The sequence below is a fragment of the Triturus cristatus genome, chromosome 6 (genome assembly GCF_964204655.1).
Source record: "Triturus cristatus chromosome 6, aTriCri1.1, whole genome shotgun sequence".
Classification (NCBI taxonomy): Eukaryota; Metazoa; Chordata; class Amphibia; order Caudata; family Salamandridae; genus Triturus; species Triturus cristatus.
In genome coordinates, this window is record NC_140589.1 from 23246368 (window position 1) to 23273470 (window position 27103).

Sequence of the window (27103 nt, forward strand, 5' to 3'; positions counted from 1 at the left end):
TTCTTCTGCCCCCAGATCACACAACACCTGTTGGGGGCATCTACAAAAATGTTTCCCTACGTGGCTCAACGTCCCCTCCAACCAGTGAGTGTTAAACATCATCCAACACGGTTACTGTCTAGAGAGTACCTCCACGGTCCAACCATACCATCTCGCAAGCACAGACTCTCCCCAGAACACCAACATATGCTCAGGGAAGAAGTCCTGGAGCTCCTCCTCAAAGGGGCAATAGAGCCTGTTCCTCACCATCTGCAGGGCCTGAGAGTCTACTTGCTTTACTGCCTGATCCCCAAGAAGACCAGCTCCCTCCGACCTAATCTAGATCTCAGGCCCCTCAACGAATACATCCTATCAGAGCACTTTCACATGGTCACTCTGCAGGATGTTATTCCGCTGCTACAGCAAGGTGGCTTCATGGCCGCTCTTGACTTAAGACGACTACTTCATATCTAAATCCACCTGTCTCATCGCCGGTATCTCAGGTTAGTGGTCAGGGGAAAACATTACTAGTTCAAGGTATTTCCCTTCGGAGTCACCACCGCACCTCGAGGGTGTTCAACAAGTGACTGGCAGTTGTGGCTTCTCACCTACGTGGACAGGGCATCCATGTCTTCCCCCTACCTGGATAACTGGCTGACCAAAAGTGCCACTCAACAACAGTGTCGCGATCATACAGAGGTCACATTAAACCTTTTGCATGTGCTAGTGTTTATGATCAATGCGACCAAATCCCACCTTCAACCCTACCTAGGGGCAATCCTCAACTACAAAATTGGCAAGGTCTGCCCAGATACCGTCCTTCCAGACATTAGTTCCTCTCTTCTAACCTGGTCGACAGCTCATGGTCAGGAAAGTCATGCACCTACTTAGCTTGATGGTCTCCTGTATTGCTATAGTCCCCCACGCCATATTACACGTTTGTCAGTTGCAAGAGTGCTTAACGCACTAATTATCTCAAGAGGACGGTCATTGGGACGATCTAGTGATCTGCAGTCGCACTTACCGCTCTCTTCAGTGGTGGACGACCAACAGCCTGTTGTATGGGCAGCTTTTTCTTATCCCAGTTCTGCAGATCACCATCACAAGGGATGTCTCTCTCACAAGGTGGAGGTTGCTCTTCAGGACCTGACTGTTCAAGACCAATGGGAACCCTGATGTCAGGGTTTTCACATCAACTACTTGGAGATGTTAGACACTTAGAACCCACACCCCCACTTTTTGCCCACCAAGTCTGATGTTTTCGATTGGAAGTTCACTGCGACCCTGCTAACTAGGCCGCAGTGCCAATGCTCTTTCCCCCAAACAAGGTAAAATGTTACATTGCAACCCAATTGGCAAAGACTTGAGCACCCCTGTAAGTCCCTGGTAAATGGCACCCCTGGTACCCAGGGCATGGGTAATAAAGAGGGTCCCCAAGAGCTGCAGCATCTATTATATCACTTAAAGAGACCCACACACAAACTGCATGCAGAATGCCATTGCATAATGCGTGAAATCATTTGAAAAATAGGACATAACTGATCACAAAATTCATATTTCCTCACATTGCCTATCGTCTGTAGGCAATGCCCTTACACTGCATGTACTATATGTATGTCACCCCTGCAGCAGGCCTTAGAGCCCTATGGCAGGGTGCATTATATTACGTGAGGGCTCACCTGCATGAGCAGATGTGCCCCGGTTATGCCTAGTTCCATTGCTAAGTATTGCAGGTGTTCAGGGAGCCATGCGGAAGACATGTACTGGGCACTGGTCATTACGAGTTACCCAGCTACATAATGGTTTCACTGGAAATAATGGTGTTTGGCATCTAGCAGCTCGTCTTAATAAATCTGTGATGTTGCCAGCATCAGATTTATTGTGACATGCACCCAGATTGCTCCTTAGAGGTGCCCCCAGAAGCCTTACTAGTCCCCTAGAGTGCAGGCTGCACTAGAGTGCTGTCGGCCACACACAGTTGTTTCTGACGCCCTGCAAGGGAGAGCTTGCGCTCTCAGGCGTCAGAAACATTACCTGCTCTAGCAGGAGGCGTTATCACCATCTCCAGCAGGATGGCTCGTAAATCTGCATACCAAGGACAGAGGCCTCAAAGCCGGTGCTGCCTTTGATATGCTACCCGGGCTTCCCACCTGACCTGGGTATGCCACCCCCTGCCACCCATTTGGCACCAGAGCAGACAGGAAATTATCTATGCAATGGGCGTGTTGCACTTGCCGGCTAGTCACCCACCTAAGCTGAACTACCTGAAGTATATTGCTGAAGAAGGGTTTGACCATTTAGATTTTGGTTTACCTAGGAACTCTTGATCAGGATAGTGCCCACTCACGCCAGGAAGTGGTCATTTAGGGGTGTAGTTGCCCCAGGGGTAAGTAACCCATTGGCTGCTGCCTTACATTTCTCTTAACGCCCCTAAATTTAGTATTTAGGTGGCCCCTGACACCAGGAATTAAGATCCAACTACTGGGAACAGAATAAAGACTACTTAACAACATGAGAACAGAAGACCTCCACCAAAGATTGGTGCCAAACTCTGCCAGGCTGCTTGCATCTCAACAATTGCTGAGAACCACTTGCCCAAAAACTCTGCATTCTCCCCAATTCCTTAAAGGACTACCCATCACTTCGCCAACCAGCAAAGATCTCCCTTGGAATGAAGGAGCCATCCCCCTGCATCTGCAGGCACCAATCGCATTGCCCGGTACTCCGTTTTGTTGGCCATCGGGCCCACTGAGGGAGCAACTCGTCAGGAGAAGGTTGTTGAGAGCCCAGCAAGTCATCCCCGTTGCTTCACCGAAGTCCCAAGACACTGAGGCCTCCCGGAGCCTTGCTGCACCAATTTCCTGGGTACCGGAGCCTTTGCAACTTCCAAGGCTTGTTGTGTGCCCAGCCCGGGCAACACCAAAGCTGACCTGCCAACGAGGGACGTCAAAATGAAAGAGGCCAGCACCGAGAGTGCCCTGCTTTTGCCTCCCCCCGTCCAGGTCACTCATACAAAGTGAGAGCCTCTAACTCAGGTGACCCGTCGACCTCAGCACCTGAGCCCCCCAGCCTGGATTCGCAGAGATCAACTGTGTGCCTGTGCTCCAGAGACCCTCAAGTTCCCTTTTAGGTTCTGCCGAACTTGTCCCTAAGTCCCCACTTGCAGCCTTTTTTTTTGCAGGTCCCTTTCCATTGGCTTTATCACGTAGCACTCAAGGCTACCAATGCGACCAGCACCTCTGCACCTGGACACTCGAAGGCATGTAAAACTGAACTGCTGGTGGCTTCTTGGACCTTGTCCCCCAAGCACCTGAAGTCCTAGAAGGCATCCTCCAAAAACATTTGCAGGTGTATATATATGCAGTGTATAAGATAACATTGCCACGTTTGAGGCTCATACCTCAAAAACGTTATTCAACTGTATGTTTATTTCTAAAATCTATAACTCTGAAAGTACTTACCTGATTCCAATGATCTTGGTGTCTAAAACCACATACAGATCTGTTATTTTTATAAGTTGGTCTTGGATTTATTCATGAGTGTGAGTACCATATATTGACTGTGTGTGTGCAACAAATGGCTAACACTCCCTCTGATAAGCCTAAGCTGCCTGACCACTCTACCACAAATAGAGCACCTTGTATTATTACAGTGAGCCCTGTAAAACCAATAAGGGTCGTCTGGATTTCCTGCATAGGGTACCCCATACATCGGTACACCTACATAAAAAAACAGCTCCTGTATTGGTGGTTCAAGGTGGGATACAAGTCTTTGCATTTGCTGACCCACTCTGTAAATATTTGATTCCACGAAGAAATCAACAATTGACATTAGTCAAAAAGACTTTTTCTAAGGTTTTGATTTTTTTTCTAATTTGAAGTGTTGGGGCATTCTGTTATGTCCCCCAGTTCTTTTTGCATTAGAAATGCTGAAAATTGTTACTAGTCAGTTGGATCTTAAAAGTCTATTTAGAATACTTGTCGATTTTCTAAAAAGGTCCCAACTGTACTAAACATGTCTGGCACAGATGATAATGTTCAGGAGCTCAACCGGACCCCTTGCCAGCATCTTAGCATGTAGCACCAAAGGAACCTCTGTACAGCCAGTAACGTAAAGACGGACTCCAACCCCAAAGCTCCAGGAGCTCCTCACAGAGTCAGATGCAGGCCAGTCAGAAACAGATCCTGACATTCCTGATGAGGAAGGAGTCAGTGGTGAAGATACTGTAACCAGTAATCATGAGGATAGCTCCCCTACAAATTCTACAGAGGATGAGGAAAAGAATCGTAAACTCTATCCTAAGGTGGGCCAGGCCACTCCAGGCCCATCGACGAACTAGACGATCAAGATATGCATCTTGGGAGACCAGCCAGAAGAGCAACCCCAGTAGCCCAAATCCTGGCTTTAGAGAAAGAAAGGGCTGAGATGGGTCTAGCACCCGTTGATGGTGACAGCAAAAACATAAATAGGGATAGAGAGGAAATGTGTTGAGGGTGATGACATTATTGCATGGTTTACAGCCATCGAGAGGGCTTGTAAAATGAGAAAGTTACACTAGAGACAATGGGGCTCTTTACTATGGGAGCTTTTCTCAGGCAAGTGCAGGGATAGACTCCTGACACTTAATGAGGAACAAGTGGAGTCCTATGGTTTCAAGAATGGAACCTTGCTTGAGCGCTTTGGATTCGCCGCTGAGTACTGGATTAAAGTAATTAAGGTACGAAGCGCTCTCTAATTTAGTTATAAAGGAGCATATTGTACTTCTAAGAAAATAGATCAGCACTTGGTGGACTTAAGGTTAGTCTCTCCCCAGGAGTTGGGGGAGAAGGCTGACCATTTGGTCAAAAGTGTGTGTACCATTTATTACTCCGTGTGCAACAAATGCCTAACACTCCCCTCTGATCAGCCTAGGCTGCTCGACCACACTACCGCAAATAGAGCACTTGGAATGATTAAAGTAGGCTTTGTAAACCAATGAGGGTCGGCTAGACCATCTGCATAGCATACCTTTACATTGGTATATCTACATAAAAAGCCTGGTTCCTACACCCTGAGAATACAGAAAAGCCAGATCGGGTCATTCTTTCTCATTCCTGGCTTTGAAACTCTGGAATGAAATGCACCTCTCCCTGAGGATGACCTCAGATGAACTAACATTTAGGAAAGGACTTAAAGCATGACTTTTTGCTGAATCTTTTGACAGTATGCATGAGCTTCTCTGGTTCAAGCAGTTTCTAGGACGGGGAAACCTCTTGTGGGTCGCCATGCACCTTATAAAGCTGGTAAATAGAAGAAGTTGTGGCCAGGGTAATGAGCAGTCCCCTCCTCTGGTCACTCAAATCTGCGCCTGGTATGTGTATCTAGACTTTGCATCCTTTCGCGAAGATCGCGCAATTATTGTCCATTGATAAATGGAGGGCCGGGAGTTGCAAGAGCTGTATTCTAATGAGAAATTTGTCACACAAGCTGGAGCAGTGGCCACATTTAACTTTTTGGGCCGGGGCAGTTCTTGCAATTCGCCAAGATTGCGGCTACTGCAAGGGGGATTTGTCCAATATTCCCAGAGGTACCACCGGAGTCACAGGGGCTACCCTGCCTAATATGGCTAGGGCACTGCGGGAGGACTTTCCGGCGCATACCCTGACGGTACAGGGTAGATGGCAGGAAGCCCTGTGAGACACCATACTAGATAGGGAATGGGGGTTGTTTACAAAGAGGTGAAATGGATCTCCACAAACACTCAGTTCAGATTAAAACAGTAGAATGTAGTGCACCAGGTGGGCATGTCTCCTAAATCGCTTCATGCTATTTACCCAGGGTGGGCGGTGTCCTGTCCATGTTGTTTAACGACTGGAGCAGATTTTCTACACATGGCCTGGGGGTGCCCCATAATTGATGATTATTGGCAGACAGTGGTTACTAGACTGAATGGGGCCACAGGATGGACCATCACCAAAGATATTAGGCAGTGCTTGCTTGGTCTGGTTTCTGTTTGAAAAAGGAAAAAAACGTAGTGGGAAATTCATGCTACGAAGGTTGGTGCTAGCCAAACGTAGGCTGGTAATCCCGTGGCTCTTTCCTAATATGATGCTGTTGGAGGACTGGCAGAGAGATATGGCAGAGTGGGTAATGGTGGAGGAAAGTCCGCAGAGACAATAAATTGGCAGATGATTTGCAGGCCTGGGCAGCAATGCTCGCTGAGTTGATAGGTTTGCCATGACCATGACAGTCACTAAAAACTAAGCTGGCACAGTAAAGGTATAACAGTCACGACGCCCAATCAGCTGGAAGTTGGCGGGGCATGGGAAATGGTGGTTGGAAAGGAAGGGGATGTCTGGAAGGCATTGAGCTTTTAACAGCATATTGTATGTGTCTTCTCTTTACATAGACTTAGTTGTCATCGAATGACATAGTGTATCTTGTCCGATGCTAATTTTGTTGTGAAGCAATAGGGTGGGAGGATTGGGTTTTGTGTTATGACCACTGTTGTACATCTGTGTCAATGCCAATAAAAATGTATACTACCTTAAAGAAGTGTCAAGGCACATCCTGCACATTCTGGGAACTCCGGAAGTAGACCTTTTCGCAACACAAGAACACAAAATGCCTAAGCTTTGCATCCAGGTTCTACCACCCAAAGTCACTAGGGAATGCCCTAGCAATAAAAAAGGGTCAGGGATATTTGCTTTAGTCTTTCCACATATTCCAATGATACCGAAGGTAATCCACAAGTGCAGACAGGAACAAGTCACCCTGATATTCCCACAATGTGCTCCACAGACCTGGTTCTCAGACCTCATGGAAATATCCCAAGGGCAGTAAATCCCACTCCCGGCACACTGAGACCTGTTAACGTTACAGGAGGGACAGGTGTGGCACCTGGAACCAAACATCCTCAACCTGGCAGCATTACTCCTGAGGACTAGAATTTGGACAGCTCAAGGTTGCAAAGAAAGGGCGATGGATATTCTAAAGGAAGCGAGGCGACTAACAACAAGGAAATGTTACAGCAACAAATGAAAGAGATTCCAGCTATGGTGTAACAGGCCTGGAAAACACAGACTGGACGCAAGAGGTCACAATTATTAGATACCCGATGCATCTACTAGACAAACGGCTCGCCTATGCCTTTATCAGAGTCCACTTAGAACCCATTGTAGCGTACACAAAAGGCATATTGGGTAGAAGTTTCTTAACTACATCAGTGGTGGAGCGCTTCCTAGAAGAAGTAAAGAAAGTAGCACCCCACCTCCCCCCAAGAAGTGTGCCAATGACTACATGGAACTTGTGTGTGTAGTACTCACCCTTCAAACCAATGCAGGATGCACAACTGAGGTTTCTAACCTTCAAAACCACCTTCCTCATTGCTATCACCTTGCTAAGAAGAGTGAGATGCAAGCTCTCACCACTCAAGAGCTATTCCTATGGATACATAGAGACAAAGTGGTTATGAAAACAAACCCAAATTTTATACCAAAAATGGTATCAAAATTTCATGTTAACCAGCCTTTCTTCAACAGCTAAAAATGCAGGAGGAGAGAGCTTTGCACAAGCTAGATGTCCGAAGTGCAATTATGTATTATTTGAAAAGAACAAAGGACATCGGGAAACAGTTCTTTGTATCCTTTGCACACGCAAGAAAAGGACTTCCAGTCACCAAAGGAACAGTTGCAAGATGGATAGTACAGACAAAACAATATTGTCACAAGAAGGGGGTAAGTAACAAAAGCCAAAGGCGCATTCACAGGGGAAAAAATGGGCAACTCTTGCCTGCTTAGGAAGTATAGCATTAGAGGACATATATGCAGCTGCCACATGGTCATTGGTACACACCTTCACAAAACACTACTACGTGGCCAACCAGGTCAACAGGGAAGCAGAAGTGGGACAGAATACTGAAACATTTCTTTGCAAACACACACTCTAAAGAACCCAGCCAACCCACATGAAGAAGAAACGCTCTGTAATAGATGCACAGCGTGTGAATCCAGAAATAATTCAGGCTGCCAAGTGAAATGGTTACACAACGGTAGGATTCGTTTTGCAGCTTGAAGAGTTTTCTAGATTCACATGCGACCCACCCACCTCCACCAGTATAGGCGTATTTACAAACTCAACTCAAGAAAATACTGACAAAGAGGAAGGAAAAAGAATCTTAACATGGCGACTTAGTCGAGGGATTTCCAGGGTGTACTTCTGAAGTCACATGAGGAGGAGTTTAAACCCCAGTGGTCGACTCCCACGGAAAAAAAGAGCGAAAAGAGGCATCTGGTAGAGACATCTAGCCGCAGATTCCTTACCTTCGAACTTCCAGGTTTCAGGATGGATCTGGAAGATTTTTCTTAGCAGTACCCCTGTGCGCTGGTAGGTGGCGTTGGTCCAAGTCGTGTTTCATTGTCCTGACGTCCACGTCGTCAATATAACCAGCACTCTCGTGCTCTGACATCCGATCCGTTGACCTGAACTGCCCCTTGTCATTTTTTGATAGACCTTTTTTGACTTTTGCCAACTTCTTTTGGTGTGTAGGATATCAAGTAAGAAGACCTCTGGGCTCAAGCTGTGTGGCGCCTGTCATTGCACCATGCCGGTCACAGACCCCCCCACTTAGTGTGTCTCAAAAGCCTGGAGTGCGACCACGACTCATTCGTGCTCCGACTGCTGGGCCATGACACCGAAGACGTTGAGGGAGTGGTGCCCTAAAGCTGCACGCAGCCCTGCATCCGGCACCGCGGCAGTCACCTCGTCGGTCTCGGTCAAGAGGAAGGTCCAAGCCCCGCTACGGTGAACCAAAGTCCTCTTCGTCGAAGTCAGGTAAAAGGCACCCCAAAAAACACAAGAAGTCGAAGCGTGCTTCGACTTCACCCTGCCGTTTTATGATGAAGGGAGGAAATTGGCGTTCAAGGGCCTGCTCTGCGGAGCGGGTGCCTTGGTCGCCTCCGCGTTTCCCTGCCTTTCTGGGACCAGGAGCGCCCCCCGCCCTGCTTAAGGAGTTCTATGACAGCATGTGCGCCATATTTGGACGGCCTGACCCTGCCGGCGCACCTTTGGGCCCCACATGCTCGGATGATGGAGGGGTCGCTGTGGCACCCCAGTCTGCGGCTCTGGCCCTAGTGCCACAGCCTCGGATTGAACACAGGTCTGGACTGGTGCCGGTCGCACCTTTGCAGCGACCTTCCTCAGCTCCGCGTCCAGGGCTGAGGTCCTCTGCGTCACCGGCCCCCTCTGGCAGAGCCTCCCCGATCCTCATTCCCGACGACACAGAGCCTGTCCGGCGCTCCCCGAGACCGGAGCCGTACGCCTCCATGCCATTCAACCTGCCCTATTCTGAAGGGTTCGGAATGGATGAAGAGTATACAGCACAGGGAACCCTGTGAATAGGACGATTGGCCACCGCCCTGCACCGGGTGACCCAGTTTTCCTTACTGCCCATCCCCCCCTCACAAAACCTGGTGGACAAGGCTTCCACTTCCCGTGGCACATTCCCTTCCGCACTCCCGGACAGGGATTCAAGAAACTGTAGAGTTATGGAAATTATTTTTTTTCTTCTGCCAGTCTGGTACTGCAGTCAGTGAACACTGCGTGCCTTTTGGGCCGTTATTCCCATTCGATATTGGAACACGGTTGCGCAGGTGCTGCCCAGGGTCTCGGAGGAGAATCGGGCTCTACTCGCCCAAGCTATTTCAGACAGGAGAGATGCAGCAAAGTTCACCCTCAGATGTGGCTTGGACAAGACAGACTCGCTGGACAGAGTGAGTTTCACGACGGTGGCCGTACGTCGCCATGCCTGGCTGAGAACATCTGTTTTTTTGGGGGATGTCCAAGCTAACCTCATGGAAATGCCCTTTGATGGCTCCCATCTCTTCAGAGACAAAGCAGATGCCGCCCTTGAGCGTTTCTTGGACTCTCAGCCACAGCCAAGTCCTTGGCTCTCACCTCAACTTCCCGGCACGCATCTGCTTTTCGCTCCTTTCGTGGCTACGGAAGGGGCTGCCAACTGCGCCAACCCTATTCTGGCCAGCAGGCGCACAAGTTCAGCAACCTCTGCGGGACTGTGGACGCGGTTCACCCTGACCCCGTGGGTCGGGAGGTCAGAAGTAGAGGCAAGCCATGATCCCCTTCTCCCCCGCAAAACCTTTCTAGTCCGATACCCCAGGATCATTCACAGCCTGTCAGTGGCAGAGTACGCCATCATCGCCACCACTGGCGGAAAATCACATCGGACAAATGGGTGTTGCAAGTAGTCCGAAGGAGCTACTCTCTCCCCTTCGAGACTACCCCTCCGTCTATGCCACCAGTGTATGATCGGCTGACAGAGGACCACCTTACTCTACTCCGCGAGGAAGTCAAGACTCTCTTGGCCAAGGGAGCTATAGAGAGGGTTCCCGGGCCAGAAATAGGCTGTGGTTGTTATTCCCGCTATTTTCTGGTGCCAAAGAAGGACGCAAACCTTCGTCCTAACCTAGACCTCAGAGCCCTCAACTACTTCCGAAAAAAGGAGAAGTTCAAGATGCTCACCCTAGCTCAGGTCCAGTCTGCCCTGAATCCAGGAGACTGGATGGTAACGCTGGACTTGCAAGATGCCTATTTTCATATCCCCGTCTTGCCAACTCATAGTCACTACCTGTGGTTTACGGTGGGCCACGAGCACTTTCAATTGCAGTGCTGCCCTTCAGCCTCACTAGCGCCCTTCGGGTGTTCACAAAGGTGATGACAGTGGTCGCAGCCCATCTGCGGATTTCAGGGGTTTCTGTCTTCCCCTATCACGGCGAATGGTTGTTGAAGGCGGGCTTGCCCCTAACAGTTGTCTCCCACCTCCAGCCTACGGCGAACCTCCTGCATTTGCTGGGGTTCACTATCAATGTGCTGAAGTCACACCTGACCCCCTCTCAGACTCCCCCTTTCATTGGAGTGGTTCTGGACATGGTACAGTTTCGGGCTTATCCTCCTGAACGGCGAGTCCAGGGTATTCAAGCTATGGTATCGATGTTTCAGCCTCTATCTTGGATTTCTGAGAGATTGGCTCCGAGGCTGTTGGGCCTCATGGCCTCCTGCATCCTACTAGTGAACCATGCACGTTCGCACATGCGGGCTCTGCAATGGGACCTGAAGTTCCAATGGGTACAGCATAGAGGAAATCTCACTGACCTGGTTCAGATTTCGGAGGACACTGCGAAAGACCTGCAGTGTTGGCTGACAGACGGCGATTGGATCAAGGGCAGACCCCTCTCCCTTCCCCACCCAGATCCCACAGTAGTGGCAGATGCATCCCTTCTGGGATGGGGTGGCCATCTGGTGGAGATCAGAGGACTCTGGTCTCCAACGGAAGCCAGGCTCCATAGTAATCTGTAGGAGTTTTGGGCGATCCGACTGGCACTGACAGCCTTTTTAGCATCCTGAAAGGGAAGGCTGATAAAGGTGTTCACAGACAACACTAGCACCATGTGGTACACAACAGGGCGGAGTGGGGCCGTAGACTCTTTGTCAAGAGGCCCTGCGTCTCTGGATCTGGCTGGAACAACAGAACATTTCCCTGGTAGTTCAACACCTGGCCGGTTCCCTGAACACCAGGGCGGATCACGTGTGGCAACTCCATTCAGAGATGGCACAAGGTCTCTTTCAGCGGTAGGGAGAGCCTTGGTTAGATCTGTTCGCCTCTGAAGAGAACGTGCTATGTTAGCAATTTTGCACATTGGAGTTTCCAAGGCGGCTCTCGCTCTCAGCGCTTTTTGCTGTGAGTGGAGCTCTAGCCTCCTATATGCTTTTTCACCCATGCCACTCCTGCCCAGAACGCTAAAGAAGATCAGAGGCGACCGGGCACAAGATATTCTTGTGGCTCCGGACTGGGCACGGAGAGTTTGGTATCCCGAACTGCTAGACATGAGCATCAATCCTGTAATCAGGTTGCCCCTTCGGGAGGATCTTCTGCCGCAGCAGCAGGGGAGCATCCTCCACCCATACCTGTCCCCTCTCCGCCTCCTTGCGTGGAGATTGAGTGGCGACAGTTGATAGCTTTTGACCTCCCTCCCGTAGTCTGTGAGGTCGTTTATCCTTTTCTTGCTCCAGCAGGGCTCTGCCTTGGGCACTTTGAGGTGTTATCGTTCGGTCCTTTCAGCTTTTCTTCGGCTACCAGATCACCCTTCACTTTTCAAGTCCCCTCTGGTGCAGAGTTTTTTTTGAAGGGATTAAAAGACTTGTTCCCCCTTCTCCTTTTCTTATGCCACAATGGGAACTTAATTTGGTCCTCACCTTCTTGATGTGCGCACCATTTGAGCCGATGCACAACTGCCCTTTACGGTTGCTCACCATCTAAACAGCATTCTTGGTGGCAATTACGTCTGCTAGGCGGGTGAGCGAACTGCAGGCACTGTCATCACAGCCTCCTTACCTGACAGTTTTGCCAGAAAAAGTGGTGCTGAGAACGAGGGCGCCCTTTTTGCCCAAGGTTATAACTCCCTTTCATCTGGGGCAGTCCGTTACTCTGCCCACTCTCTATGCACCTCCGCATCCTTCCAAGGAAGAGGAGTGTCTCCACCGTCTGGACCCAAAATAGTGTTATCATTCTATCTCGATTGCACTAAAGAATTCCGGGTGGATGACTAACTCTTCATAGGATACGTGGGAGCAAAGAAGGGGTGTGCTGTTCAAAAGAGGACCATCTCTCGTTGGGTCATCCTCTGCATAAAAATCTGCACAGAAGCAGCCTCCTGGAGACCTTGGGGCCCATTCCACCAGGGCGTCTCTGCACACGTTTGCCATCTACTGTTGCCTGGATTCTTAGGTTCTCAGAGAGGGCCTGTTTGGCCACCCTGTTCTGCAGGATTTTCTGCTCTAAAACTTTTCTGCAGTCCCTCCTCCGGGGAAGGTATTGCTTGGGTATATGTTCAATGGTAAGGAATCTGCGGCTAGATGTGTCTATCAGATGGACAAGTTACTTACCATCGGTAACGCCTTATCTGGTAGAGAAATTATGTAGCCGCAGATTCCTTACCAACCCACCCATCGTCCCCGCACTGTGGAATTGTTTTTAGTGTCAAGGATATTCCCCTTCAGGGCCCTAGCTGTTCTTTTTTAACAGGCCATGATCAGTCAATTCATGGTTCCACGCTTCTGGTATGGAAAGTTGTGAAAAGTAAGGACTTGAGTGCGCCGGAGTGGCGGTTATATTGACGCGAACGTCACGACAACGAACACTACGCCGACCACGTCACGCGGAGTCCACAAAACCTCCTATCGGCGCGCAGGGGTACTGCTAAGAAAAATCTTCCAGATGCAGCCTGACGCCTGGAAGTTCAAAGGTAAGGAATCTGCTGCTAGATCATGTCTCTACCAGATAAGGCGTTACCAAAGGTAAGTAACTTGTCCTTCAAGAGGACTTTCCAGACCTACTACTAGATGGCAGAATAATGCACAGCATGTGAATGAAGAAAATTCTTCAAGATGCAAAACTACTCCTACCGTTAAGTTATCATTTTGTTTCTGGTTGTAATTACTTGAGGAATGCATAGGCAGGGTCCCCTCAGTATTTACAAAACATAGTAACAATAAAAAAAAAAAAGATATGCAAGCCAACAAGTTGCAAGCATGGTTCACCAACCAGTACAGAATTTGAATGATGTAAGCAGTCTTGGGTGACTTCCAGGTGAAGTCCAGTTTCAAATGATTGGCGTGCCCTTATGGTATGATCCCATCGGGAAGAACTCTTCATGCATGAAGCATTCCCATCATACTGGGTCATCTCATAATATAAGCTCCCGCTTTTCTTTTTATTATTCATACATTTTGTGGCCACTAGTCTTGACTAGACATGGCTTCTGCAATCAGTCATATCCAAATCCTGGTTGGTGATCGGGGAAACTGTCACATACGTATAATGTTCTTTTCTCCTCTGTCCCTGTTAAAGAAGGTCTGTGGGATGGAGCTGTCGGCAGTAAAGTGATACATCCATGGCAGTCACTCATTGACTTGTTTCCTTGCAGGATTTTCGGTTTGGTTTTCATTCAAGGGCTGGGTCTGATGGAGAGATGAAGCTGTCTAATGTTCCTGCTGCAGAGTGAGTACCCACAACCTACTTTGAATTGATTTTTTGTTTTTGTTGTTGGTTATGGAGCTCAAAGCAGCTGGTATTATCAGACCTACCACTCGCTGCAGAGGGTGTTCTACATTTTGCAGGCCCCAGGTATGTATCCCTGTTGAGGAATGTCTTTCCAGTGCTGATAAAATGAGTCCAACTGGTTTTGGTCTTGTTAACACCAAGTATTGTTTATTGCTGAGAAGCTCCAGAACAAATATTTCAGAATTTAAGTTGAGAAGAGCAAGGAAGTGGTGGATGAAATGCTTGAATTAATCTTATCCTCAGTAAGTTTTTCTGGTCACATGTTTTTGCCAAACAAGTCGTCTCAAACAGGAACCAGCCATGTACAAATCAGCCTTTGTCCTCCCTCAATAGGAACAGTGCTGGTCGAACTGCCAGACTGTCCCTTCCAGACAGGAACACAAGCAACCCAGACCACTTTGTCTTATTAGAGCCCCATCGCTGGCTGCACCCTGAGCCCTATGGCATAGCGGGCCCGGGGCCATGTCTGGACATAGCTTCAGGTTCTCTCTCCGTAAACAAATAGTAATGGGTGGAATGACCACCAGTGGGGAGATTAATTCAGGCATTACTTCCATCACTTTGTTGTATTCTTTAGCTCGAAGCATAGAAAGATGAAGAACTGAAGTAATAAAGGGGTTAATGGCTGCCTGGATACCTGGTGGATGCCTAGATTTACATGTGACAGATAGCAAGAAGGATTATACTGAAATTAAACTTCCTTGAGCCCCACGAACTACGGCCCCCAACTGATTCGCAAATTATGAGCATTTCTGAGCAATTGCACACTAACTGGGCCTTTTTTGCTAAAGTCCCTCCTGTCCAAGAGAAGTGGAGTGAAACATCCTCACTTGTGGAGCACAAGGGCAAGTTTGAAGTTATGGATGAGATGAGAGACATGTAAAAGTGCTGTTTACCAAGAGACAGGCAAGAGTAGACATTTATTTTGTATGAATGTAAAAAACAGCAGGTGCAAAAAGAAGGTATGGGGAGTCCATTGTGCGGGTGGATTATTGGGAATCAGGAAAAAGAGTACAGAACTCGATGTGCAAGGGAGGTCGATAGAAAATAAGGTGGGGACTGTGCTGTAAGGTGGTGAATTAGCAAATGTAGGGAAAATTGAAGATCCCTCAAAGATTCTGGGTATTTTGTATGTATGGAATATGTTTAATGCGATAGATTCCATATGCCAAAACTTAATCTTAATTTGCTCATGTTGTTGTGTACGCCTCTGTGTCTGAAATAGATTATCAGACCCAAGCGTTTGGGTCAACTGTATGATGCTTTTATATTCATGGGACGCTGTCTGTCTGTCTGTCCTCGTATCTTACCTATCCTTTCATGGTCCCTTTATGTTGGTCAAAACCTTTGTTGATGCACATCCAGCAGCCTGTTTGGTAAGATGGTGTTGCCTTGTTAATACCAGTCCTTCTCTTTGTGCAGGCTGAAGTTTGATGGGGTGTCTGATTCGCCAGATACAGATGAAGGGGATGCCAACAAGGAGCAAGAGGATGATGACGACGAGGATGAAGAGTATGTTCCTGAGTGGCAAGAAGAGTATGACGATGAAGATATCGACGACGACAACTTCTCTTACGATGATGAGTCTGAGAATCTGGAAAGGGATTCTTTTTTCTTTGACGATGAGGATGATGGAGAGGTGTACGAATAAAACAATGCTCTCAACTAGGAAGAGAAGAATTCCAGAAAGAGGAGCATCGCCCATACATGTCGATCTGTCAACTAAACCTCAAACAGTCTGCGTTCATGGTGCACAGTGCCCTGTGAACGCACGGGAATTACAGACTGCTCTCCCCTCTCGTCCTTCCACATCACTTTGTGTAGCACTTATGTATTGCCTGCACCTCCAGGATGACTCCGTGAAGGACCTTCATGTCTCGGCTTTCTTATTTGCTTCTTGACTGGAATTTTAAACATGGCAAACTATGGCTCTTTAGGTAGACTTGTGTTAAATTTCCTAAACTCGTTCTAGAAGATGGATTAGGGAAGTTACCCAACCATCCTGTTTATTCTGCAGGCCCTGTTGTGAAATGAACAGAAAGTCCCTTCTGCACACCCTTCCTGGTCCTGCATATGGTGTCATCCCTCACCAGAGTGCTTATTGCAGACTTAACTTTGCTCCTGTTCCATAACTCACTGGGTGGCGATTAGTACTCCCAGCTGTACTGACCCAGAGGATGATTTATCCGGGCACTCTTACAACAGCGCCAATAGCCCCAGAAAAGCAAGAGGTGAGGTTAGGTTACAAACAAATGACAGAATCGTGAGAGCAGAGGCAACTAGAACAGGAGTTCATTAAAGGGGTGTGTGAAGCTCGATGGATCACTGTGTGAGTGGACGCGGAACAGGGCCTGGGGAACACTGGAAATTCACACATGACCATTTAAATGTTTTTGGTGATAGCTGAGAAGTAAAAATCACAAGCTATTTTTACAGCATCTAAAAATATATTTTCAGAAAGAAACTACAACACCTGAAGTGCCCACAACATTTTTGGGGGTGCTGGCATCACCTCCCCCACAATGAAGGCACCTTAAAAAGTTAACATTTTGAATTTTGAGGTGAAGTTGATGAGAGTGCTTTGGCAGTGATGACAGCGGGCACAAGCCCTAATTTTATGTTGGTTTCATACATTTTCCATTGTTTTTGTTACTGAAACCCCAGGCTTGGGGATATTCCACTTGCCCAGATGAGGAATTGTTGTTCTAAGATTTCCTATATATACTATAAATATATATATATATATATATATATCCTCCAGAATGGGTATTGTTCACAGATCACGCTTTTATCTTTCTTGGAGAAAAGAATAGGAAGTGAGGTAACTTCGATTTACTAAATAAATAGCTTTTCTTTTAAAAAAAGAACACAACTGACTCCAAAATGTTTTCCTTTAAGATTCATGGATTTATTGAAATAGACTAGGCTTCTCCAACGAGTAGCTCATGAGCTGCCAGTAGCTCGCCAGCTACCTGTAAGTCGCTCTCTTGTGTGCAGCCTTGCCTACTAAATTAGAAGCTTTTAGTTGGTAAATAATATATGTATACATATATTGAAAAATGTGTATTCAAAATGAAAATGTGTATATTTTCAGAAATCATAAGCTGATGATTGGAGAATGATGACTGAATTTTCAAAATATATGTTCGAGGCGTGTATGGCTGTAGATAAACATGCTTAGCATTATCCCATTATCTAGTGTTGGGCTTGCAAGTGTGCAAGTAGGTTTTCTTGCTGGTGATGCACCTTGGCATCGACTCCATTGTTAGTCTGGTTTGGACCTGTGTTTCTCTGCTCCAGTTCAACACAGTTGTCGTTTGTCCTTTCCATACCTTACCGTCGTTTTGTTTTAGATTGCGAGTCTTTTCAGTCTCCCTCATCTCTCTGTCAACGTTGACTTCGTCATGGCAGCATAAATAGACCGCGGTTCCAGTGGTCCTTCCCCTTTGAGGCAGACTTTCTCTTCCACGTTCCCTCCACACCATGTCCACCCGGTGATGGAACGAACGCCTTTCAGATTCTGTCTTCGTTGGCACACCAACTACCCACGCACAATATAAATCAGGTGTGGCACTTGTGCCTCTCTCCGGGCCATCAGGAAGCCACCTGCGAGGCCTGCAAATCCTTCGGTCCAATAAGACGCTGCGGGATCGATGAGCTCGAGATGTCTCGCCTCAGCGCCGAGGACATGCCAGACCTTTTTGGAACCGAAGAACCTCTGGAGGAGGCCCACACCCATGTATCAGCAGCAGACGAGGCCTCATTTACATTACATCTGGATACAGCTCAGACTCTGAGTTGGAATTGCAGGATATCACAGTGGGACAAGCTGTGAGGCCTCCTCATCCAGGTACCAACACCAGTGACCCATTCCAAAACCTCTGGACCAACCAAAACCTTTACATGGGCCACCACTGCCCTCAGGCCATGGTCGGCACCGAACAGCTGTGTCTGATATACTCGGCCATGGCTCGACACTGAAAAAACAGCCGAAGGCACATGCTATCGAACCAACTCCATCTGAGTCAAGCCAAACATCGGACCCCAGAGTGCCGGTGCTGAAACACCACTGTGCCTCGGTGTTGAAGTCGCCCATTGACCCAAGACCCTTGACATTGAAAGCCTTGGAGTCAAAAGGCTTGGTATCGAAAGGCTCGGCATCAAAGGTTGCGTCGGAACCTGCGCTTCAACGTATGCAGGAGGAAATAGACACCAAAAACATCTGGTCATTCACCCAGACACTGGCCATATCCCGGCTAGATCTCCTCATGCTGGTGCACAACTAGCAAAGAGATAACTTACTTTGAGGAGGCTTTGGACATACCTATACCATCAGAGCACAGAAAGAAGGCTGACAAAGCAACTAGCCGTCTGCATGCCATCCCACCAACACTTGCTGCACCACCTTCACCTCCTACACCAGCATCAAATTCCCCAGGGGTTTCTGTTCATTCTTTCTGGGGGGATGTGGGGGGGTCAGGGATGACCAAGATCAATTCTCAATTCCACCTCAGGATGATCTGTGGGACACTTATGACATGCACCCACATACTGACGGAAAGCCCAATCTTTACACAGCAAAGTTGTCTCTCCGAGATGACACCACTACCTACCACGACATCATAGGTAGGGCAGCTGCATATCATAAGATTCAGCTCCACACAAACACTAGAGGAAGATTTTTTTATTTGAGACTCTTTCCTCTCGCCAACGCTCGGCACAGTATCTGCCGATGCTTAAAATGATGCTTAGACACACACCTGACATCTTTAAAGACCCCGTTAAGGCACATTTCATTATTCCAACGGTCAATAAAAAGTATGAACCTTTCCCAACTGACCTTGCATACATTAGAGGCTAACTCCCTCCTGACTCTCTGTAGACGGGCAGAGATCTAGGCAACCCGGCTGGCTGGCTTTGATACACGTGTGATTTAGAGTCATCTCCCCCTGCCAGGACCCATGCTACAAAATCGCTTCATTCCGAAACATATACTACGCATTCAGAAGTGCTGAAGGCGTGCCTTTCAGAACCGTGAGTAAACTGGTTCTCTAATTGGCCATAGGTTAGGGTGCGCCTTAGAGAGTGCATACCGCCATGGTCTCTGGTCCTGAGGAAAGCCTCGCGATTGGCACACAGAGGCTGAAACATGTCGACCTAATGTTTTAATTTTGGATGTGGCTGATCCATCTAATCAGTCACAACATCCACCACACACGTTTTTAACCTAGTCTTACTAACCTACCATTAAAATCTTTTTAAGGAGTAGTAAAGACTATTTTAACATCCCCTTCTGTACCATCACTTGGACTCGACACTCAAAAATCCTGCTCCGCTGTAATCAGGCGTCGAAGCACCCCGGGGAGGCATTCGGCCTCTCTGGGGGGGGGGGGGGGGGGGGGGGGTCCAATGATGAAGCATGTGACCAACTAGGTTGGTGAGTGAGGACCCTTTTAGAAAACATGAGTGATTTTTGTTCATAGCCTTTAACATTCTGGCTTCACTCTTTTGTTGTTTGTGCGTATATCTCTGGTGGTTGCCACAGCAAGAAAACAGGCAAACTTGCAAACATCTGGCGAAACACCCCCTCCAAACAAAGGAAGTAAAACGATGCAGCAGGCAAGAGGGTGGCTGCTCAGGTTGTCAACTCCTTTGGCCTGCTCTCCCACTATGACAGAGCTCCTTGGGATGATATGGAGTAGCTTCTGCAGCATTTCCATGAGGGACACAAAAAAAGGGCATATGAGAGGGCCTCGGAGGGTAAATTTATTGCAAACACCTTCATTCGCTGCACTCTTGATACAGCTGACACAGCAGCAAGAGGCATTAATTCTGGTGTTCTCCTCAGGTGTCACTCCTGGCTTAGGTTTTCAGGCTTCAAATCTGAAGTGCAGTAAAACATCCTTGCACTTCCTTTTGATGATTAACACCTCTTTGGACCTCAGCTAGGCACACTACTCGAGAAAACAGCCAAATCAAATTGAGTGTTGCAAACATCACAACGTGTCTCTTTTTGCCACTCTCCCTATCGTGGAGGGACAAAAGCCACCCCAAAGATATCTCCTTACCTTACCCACGTCCCCAGTCAACAAGACCTCGCCCAGTCAATGCTACATGTGCTCATAGTGGGCCAATAATTCCAGGGGCAAAGCCTGGGGTGGTTTTGCCAAACCCTCTGCCACGTCCACCAAACCCAGACTTGCCAACCAGACCACACTACACCTGTCAAGGAGCGACTAGAAGGGTTCTTCCCGACCTGGTGGAACATCACCTCCGACCAGTGGGTGTTCACTTCGACATTCCACCTTGCAAACAGAAAGTCTTGCTACAATATCAGCAGTAGCTCAAGGAGGAGGGTCAGGCACTTTAAAAAAAAAAAAAAAGCTATGGAACCAGTGGCAACACACCTGCAAGGCCCTGGAGTCTAATCACTCTACTTCCTTATTCCCAAAAAGAAATTGGTCCTTAAGACTAATAATGGACCTCACACCCTTAAACTGATATATACTCTCAGAGCACTTTCCCATGGTCACTCTTCAGCTCTCAACCTCAGAGATGCCTATTTCCACATTCCTATTCACTCTGCACATCGCTGATACTTCAGGTTTGTCATATATAACCACCATTTCCAATTCAAGGTGCTCTCTTTCTGGATCACAGCCTTCCCCAGGGTTTTCACCAAATGCCTCGTAGTAGTAGCAACTCACCTTTGCAGCCAAAACATACACGTTTTTCCTTATGTAGACAATTGGCTCATCAAAAGCGCAACTCGTCAACAGTGCTTCCAACACACTATAAACTTTTTTCATCAACTAGGATTTATCATTGTTGGAGTCAAATCCCATCTACAGCCTCTCCAAATACAACCATATATAGGAACCATGCTCGATTCACAGAGAGGGCTATCCAAACCCAATGCTGCCCGTATTCAGTCCTTTCAGATGCTTATTTTCCTATTCCATCCTCATCAACAAATAGAACTGAGGACAGTCATCTGTCTCCTCTGTATAGTGACTTCATGCATAGCCGTAGTACCTCGTGGCAGACTCAACATGCGTCGCTTGAAGGTGTGCTTAGAGCGCCAATGTTCTCAAGCGAAGGGTCAATTGGAGTATCTAATGTTGGTCGGCTGTCAAGCTTGCCACACTGTGCGATGGTGGAACACCAAAAATCTCCTAAAGACAGTTTTTCTGAACCCAGTTACTCAGAGGATCACAACAGCAGACGCCTCCCTCACCGACTGGGGGGCGCATTCACAATATCTCACTGTACAGGTACGCTGGACACACAACTAGAGACATCTCCTTATCAAGCACCTGGAGTTGCTAGCTGTTCATCTGGTGCTCGAAGCCTTTCTTCCCCACCTGATTGACAAGGTTGTCTTGATCAAAACAGACAACATGACTGCCATGTACTTTCTCCAAAAGCAAGGAGGCACCAGGTCCCCTCAGCTCTCTCACCTAGACCAGACCATTTGGAAATGGGCTCTCCGAAACAGCATTCATCTGTTAGTGGATTACCTGCTGGAAGCAGACAACAACTTGGCAGATCTCAGCAGGAGGCATCAACAAATCCACGAATGGTAGCTCCACTAGCAAGTCCTCCTCCCATACTTCCGGCATTGGGGTCACCCAATCGGCACCGGCCCCGACCAACATCTTCAGCACCGAGGACGAAGATGTTGAAAGCGTGGAAAACATAAACTCCAGCCCCGCTTCCGAACACGATTCCCGATCGGAAGACGCAGATGAAGAGCTTTTTCACAGGGAAGAAGCCGACGATGAGGTAGGGGACTATGATGAGGCCTTCGGGGCCGAAGAAGATAGCTCTGGTGAAGAGCAGGGCCTACCCGTCCAAACGGAGGCTATTAAAGTGCGTCAGTCTACGGCTCCGGTCGAGGGATCGCCTTCGGGCCTTACCCGAGATCAATTCCGCAGTTCTTCGGCCCCACCCTCTGGCCCGGCCTCGAACATCCAGCGAGAGCCATTATTACCGAAAAAGACTGGTTTCCCTTCAACGAAACCGAAACCAATCGTCGCACCGGTTCAACAGAAACCGAAAGTGAAACTGGCACTGGTCGGCTCGAAGACCTCCACTCCTTCGACGCCAGCCAAAACCATCGGCTCCGAACGCACAAAAAGGGATTTCGGCGCCGAACTCGCTGCAGCGGATGTCGGCACCGATCCAAACAGGAAGGCCATCGGTACCACCAAAGCGCCTCGCCCCCGGCACCGAAGCAATCGGCCCCGACCACCAAGGTTAAAATGGCCGCTCCATCGGAGTCCACTTCGAAGGCAGCGACTACGGTCCAGTCATCGACGCCGTCGACCGCTACTACCTCTCCTTGACTCGATGACCCTGTGGCTCCGAAGAAGTCCACGCCTACCTCTACAGAACCACTCAACACCAAAGAACCTTCGGCGTTCTCGGTGCGACAAGTTGCAGCGTCATTGCAACGCATCAGAGAACAGGCAGCCCTCCAGTCCACGTCCGGCTCCAAGCCGAAAAAGGCTCCAAAGGCACCTTCGGCACCAACCAACATCACTTTTGGTTTGCCGCCGTCCACAGCGCCAAAACTATTCGAGATCCGAACACGTGTCACCCAGACAAGGTCCCCATCTACTGGACACTCTCCTACTGTGCCTTCACCGTCCCAATTCATCGACGCCGACACCGGCAGGCTCATGCTCCGAAAACGGAAGGTCACTTCCGACCAGGCTTTGGACTCTTACAGAATCCCTCTAAAGCAAAAACTGCCAGCAGAATCGGAACCAGTTCTATATGAACGCCTCCACACCTCCTATCCAGATCCCCAGTCCTTTTCTCCGACGCCCTCCGACACGGACGCAATGGAGGATTACATGGGTGATGACACCACCTACCCCAGGGATATAGATCCTGAGGAGCAGCAGGACCCAGATCAAGCTTGGGATGACCCTGCAGACCCGGGTGCCACTACAGATACCCAGGACACGCAGCTTTATGGCGCCAAAACATCTCCCACAGAGGACACTGCTGCCTTCAATGCCCTCATTGAACGTGCCGCAGCCAATCATGGAGTGCAACTCCACTCGGACACAATTGAGGATGATTTCTTGGTGGACACTTTCGCCTCCTCAGAGAGGACTGTCAAGACTCTGCCCATGTTAAAAGGTGTCCTCAAGCCAGCAAAGGACATTTTCAAGGAAACAACCAGGGCACGGGTGATAAACCCCAGGATCGAGAAAAAATACAAGCCTGCGCCCGGGGACCCTATGTACATTAGAGGCCAGTTACCTCTGGACTCCATCGTGGTTGCTAACGCTCGCAAACGAGCGCACTCGCAGACAACTGGTGATGCTCCTCCCCCGGACAAGGAGTCCAAGGTGCTGGAGACCTCCGGCAAAAGGATTGCAGCCCAAGCAGCAAACATCTGGCGCATTGCCAATACACAGGCGCTCCTGGCTCGCTACGATCGCTCACACTATGACACGTTGGAGTCACTACTCCAACATCTACCAGACGAGTACAAAGAGGCGGCGGAGCTACTCATCAGAGAGGGACAACTTCTCACAAACGCATCCATTAAGTGTGCACTGGATGCTGCCGACACAGCTGCGAGGGCAATAAACACCAGCGTCATGCTACGACGACACGCTTGGTTAAGAATCTCCGGATTCAAACCTGAGGTTCAAAATAACATCCTAAATCAGCCTGTCAACCCCGACTACTTATTCGGACTAGAAGTTGACACCACCCTAGAAAAGATCAAAAAGGACACAGACACTGCAAAGTCAATGGGGGCTCTGCAAACGCAGACATTTCGTAGTGGCTCCTTTCGTCGCCCCGGAAATAGGGGAGCGGCTAGAGGACAGGGGTCACAGCAAACATACAATAAAGGGAGCACACAGAGTACCTACGATAAAAACACCAGAGGTGGATATCGTGGCTCCAGCACCAAGGGCAGAGGACGCGGTTACGGCAACACCAGGTCCTCACCCAAGAACAAACAGTGACGCCCTCTCCCTTCCCCCCGACCACATAACACCTGTCGGGGGGAGACTCCAGCGGTTCCTGTCCACGTGGAATACCATCACCACGGACAGGTGGGCCAGGGATGTTATCCAACACGGTTACTGTCTCGAATTAACCTCCACTCCACCCACAATACCGCCAAAGCACCGTCCTATGTCCTCAGAGCACTTAGCATTATTGCAGCAGGAAGTGCTAAGTATGCTGCAAAAAGGTGCAATAGAGGTCGTGCCCGTCCACCAGCAAGGGACAGGGGTGTACTCTCTGTACTTCTTAATACCAAAGAAGGACGGGTCACTCAGACCTATACTAGACCTGAGACCCCTCAACCACTACATTCTCTCAGAGCATTTCCATATGCTCACCCTACAGCAGGTTCTCCCGCTGCTCAGACAGGGAGACTTCCTAGCCACACTGGACCTCAAAGATGCGTATTTCCACATCCCCATACACCCGTCACACAGGAAATATCTCCGGTTCACTATTCAGGGGCAGCACTACCAATTCAAAGTCCTCCCCTTCGGTGTGACAACAGCACCCAGAGTTTTCACCAAGTGCCTAGCTACAGTGGCTGCACATCTACGGAGACAACACATTCACGTCTACCCTTACCTGGACGACTGGCTTGTTCAGGCAAAGTCAGCCCAGCAATGTGCCAACCACATGTCCCTCACCATTCACCTTCTTCACAGTCTGGGATTCTCACTAAATTACCCAAAATCACATCTCCAACCCGCACACGTACAACAGTACCTAGGTGCGACCATAGACACTCTGGCAGCCACAGCTCAGCCAAATTTAGTGAGGATCAACAGCATGCAGATGCTGCTTTCAAAGTTCAAACCTCAACACTCCCTTCCTGCGCGAGTGTTCATGCAGTTGATAGGCATGATGGCCTCCTGCATTTTCATAGTCCCACACGCGAGACTACATATGCGCCCGCTTCAGGAGTGCTTAGCACGTCAATGGAATCAGGCTCACGGGCATTTAAAAGACCTAGTGTTGGTGAGCGGTCGGGCATACAACTCTCTGCATTGGTGGAATCCACAAAACCTTTGCAAGGGCCGACCGTTCCAAGAGCCTGTTCCACAAATAATACTGACGGCGGACGCGTCTCTCCAGGGATGGGGAGCTCATGTACTCAATTACACAGTGCAGGGACTATGGACAATACCACAAAAGAAGATGCACATCAACCTTCTAGAACTGATGGCAATCTTCCTGGCAATGAAAGCATTCAAGGTACACTTGTGCAACAAAGTCGTGTTGATCCGGACGGACAACATGACTGCCATGTACTACATACAGAAGCAGGGAGGAACACACTCTCCACAGTTGTCTCATCTGGCTCAGAGCATGTGGAAGTGGGCCATTCAGAGGAACATATTCCTCATGGCGGAACACCTCCCCGGCAAGGACAACCAGATGGCGGATCTGCTCAGCAGACACAGCCACCAGATGCACGAGTGGGAGCTACATCCGTCAGTACTCCAACCGTACTTCCAACAGTGGGGTCATCCAGAGATAGACCTGTTCGCCACACACGAAAACGCAAAATGCCAAAGCTTTGCCGCCAGGTTCCCACATCCACAGTCGCAGGGCAATGCGATATGGATGAACTGGTCCGGCAGATTTGCGTACGCTTTTCCCCCAGCGCCATTGATACCACTGGTGGCACGCAAACTGCGACAGCACTCACTGACACTCATCCTAGTTGCTCCCACATGGGCGCGCCAGCCATGGTACACCACCTTTCTAGAACTTTCCGTGGTGCCGCATCAAAGGCTGCGGATCAAACCTGCACTCTTAACGCAGAACCATGGCGAAATTCAGCACCCAGATCCGCAACAGCTGAACCTGGCAATCTGGCTCCTGAAGTCTTAGAGTTTGGCTACCTAAACCTGCCACCTGACTGTATGGAGATCATTAAGGAGGCCAGGAGACCCACTACCAGAGCCTGCTATGCAGCTAAATGGAAGAGGTTTGTCATCTACTGCAATAACAATGACATTAACCCGCTAGACGCATCCATTCAAAATATAATCTGTTACCTCCTACACCTATACCGATGCAATCTGGCATACACCTCAATACGTATCCATTTGACCGCAATAGCAGCCTATCTCCAAAACAGGCAACACCTCTCTTTATTCAGAGTGCCTGCCATCAAAGCTTTCTTGGAGGGACTTAAACGAGTAATTCCCCCAAGACACCCACCAGCACCGGTGTGGAACCTCAACCTGGTCCTCACCCGACTAATGGGTCCACCCTTCGAACCTCTCCACTCATGTGAGATTCAATTCCTCACCTGGAAAGTAGCTTTCCTAGTGGCAATCACTTCGTTAAGAAGAGTTAGTGAACTCCAGGCACTAACCATTCAAGAGCCATTCATACAGGTTCACGCAAACAGGGTCGTACTTCGTACCAACCCCAAATTCATGCCTAAAGTAATATCACAGTTCCACATGAATCAAACCATAGAACTGCCTGTTTTCTTCCAAAATCCACAAAACGTAGCAGAGAGAATGCTCCATACACTAGATGTAAAAAGAGCCCTCATGTACTATATAGACAGAACTAAAGTCTTTAGGAAGACAAAACAACTTTTCGTTGCCTTTTCCCCACAACACAAGGGCAACGCCATTTCCAAAGCAGGTATAGCCAGATGGATCGTTAAATGTATTCAAATTTGCTATCAAAAGGCTAAACGCGCATTAACGATTCCCCCACGAGCCCATTCAACATGTAAGTTAGGGGCGTCCATGGCTTTCCTGGGAAACATTCCTTTACAGGAAATATGTAGAGCAGCCACATGGTCCACTACACATACATTTACCAAACACTACTGTGTAGATGTACACTCAAAACAGCAGGCAGCTGTAGGACAGGCTGTTCTCAGAACTCTTTTTCAGACCGCTGCAGCTGACACTGGTGGCCGCCGCTAATAGGAGGTACTGCTATTTATTCTATGCACAGATATGAATTCAGCAGCCCACATGC

At 48.7% G+C, this 27103-nt stretch overlaps 1 protein-coding gene across 1 annotated transcript in view; it reads left to right on the forward strand.

Moving 5' to 3' along the window:
• The window catches only part of CUL9 (cullin 9), a 751325-nt gene extending 734376 nt beyond the window's left edge, over nt 1–16949 (forward strand). The window contains exons 41-42 of the mRNA XM_085610160.1: nt 13956–14029; nt 15515–16949. Of these exons, the coding sequence (XP_085466286.1) occupies nt 13956–14029; nt 15515–15743 (303 nt within the window). The 3' untranslated portion in view covers nt 15744–16949. The remainder of the gene's footprint in view (nt 1–13955; nt 14030–15514) is intronic.
• Nucleotides 16950–27103: the final 10154 nt, after the last annotated feature.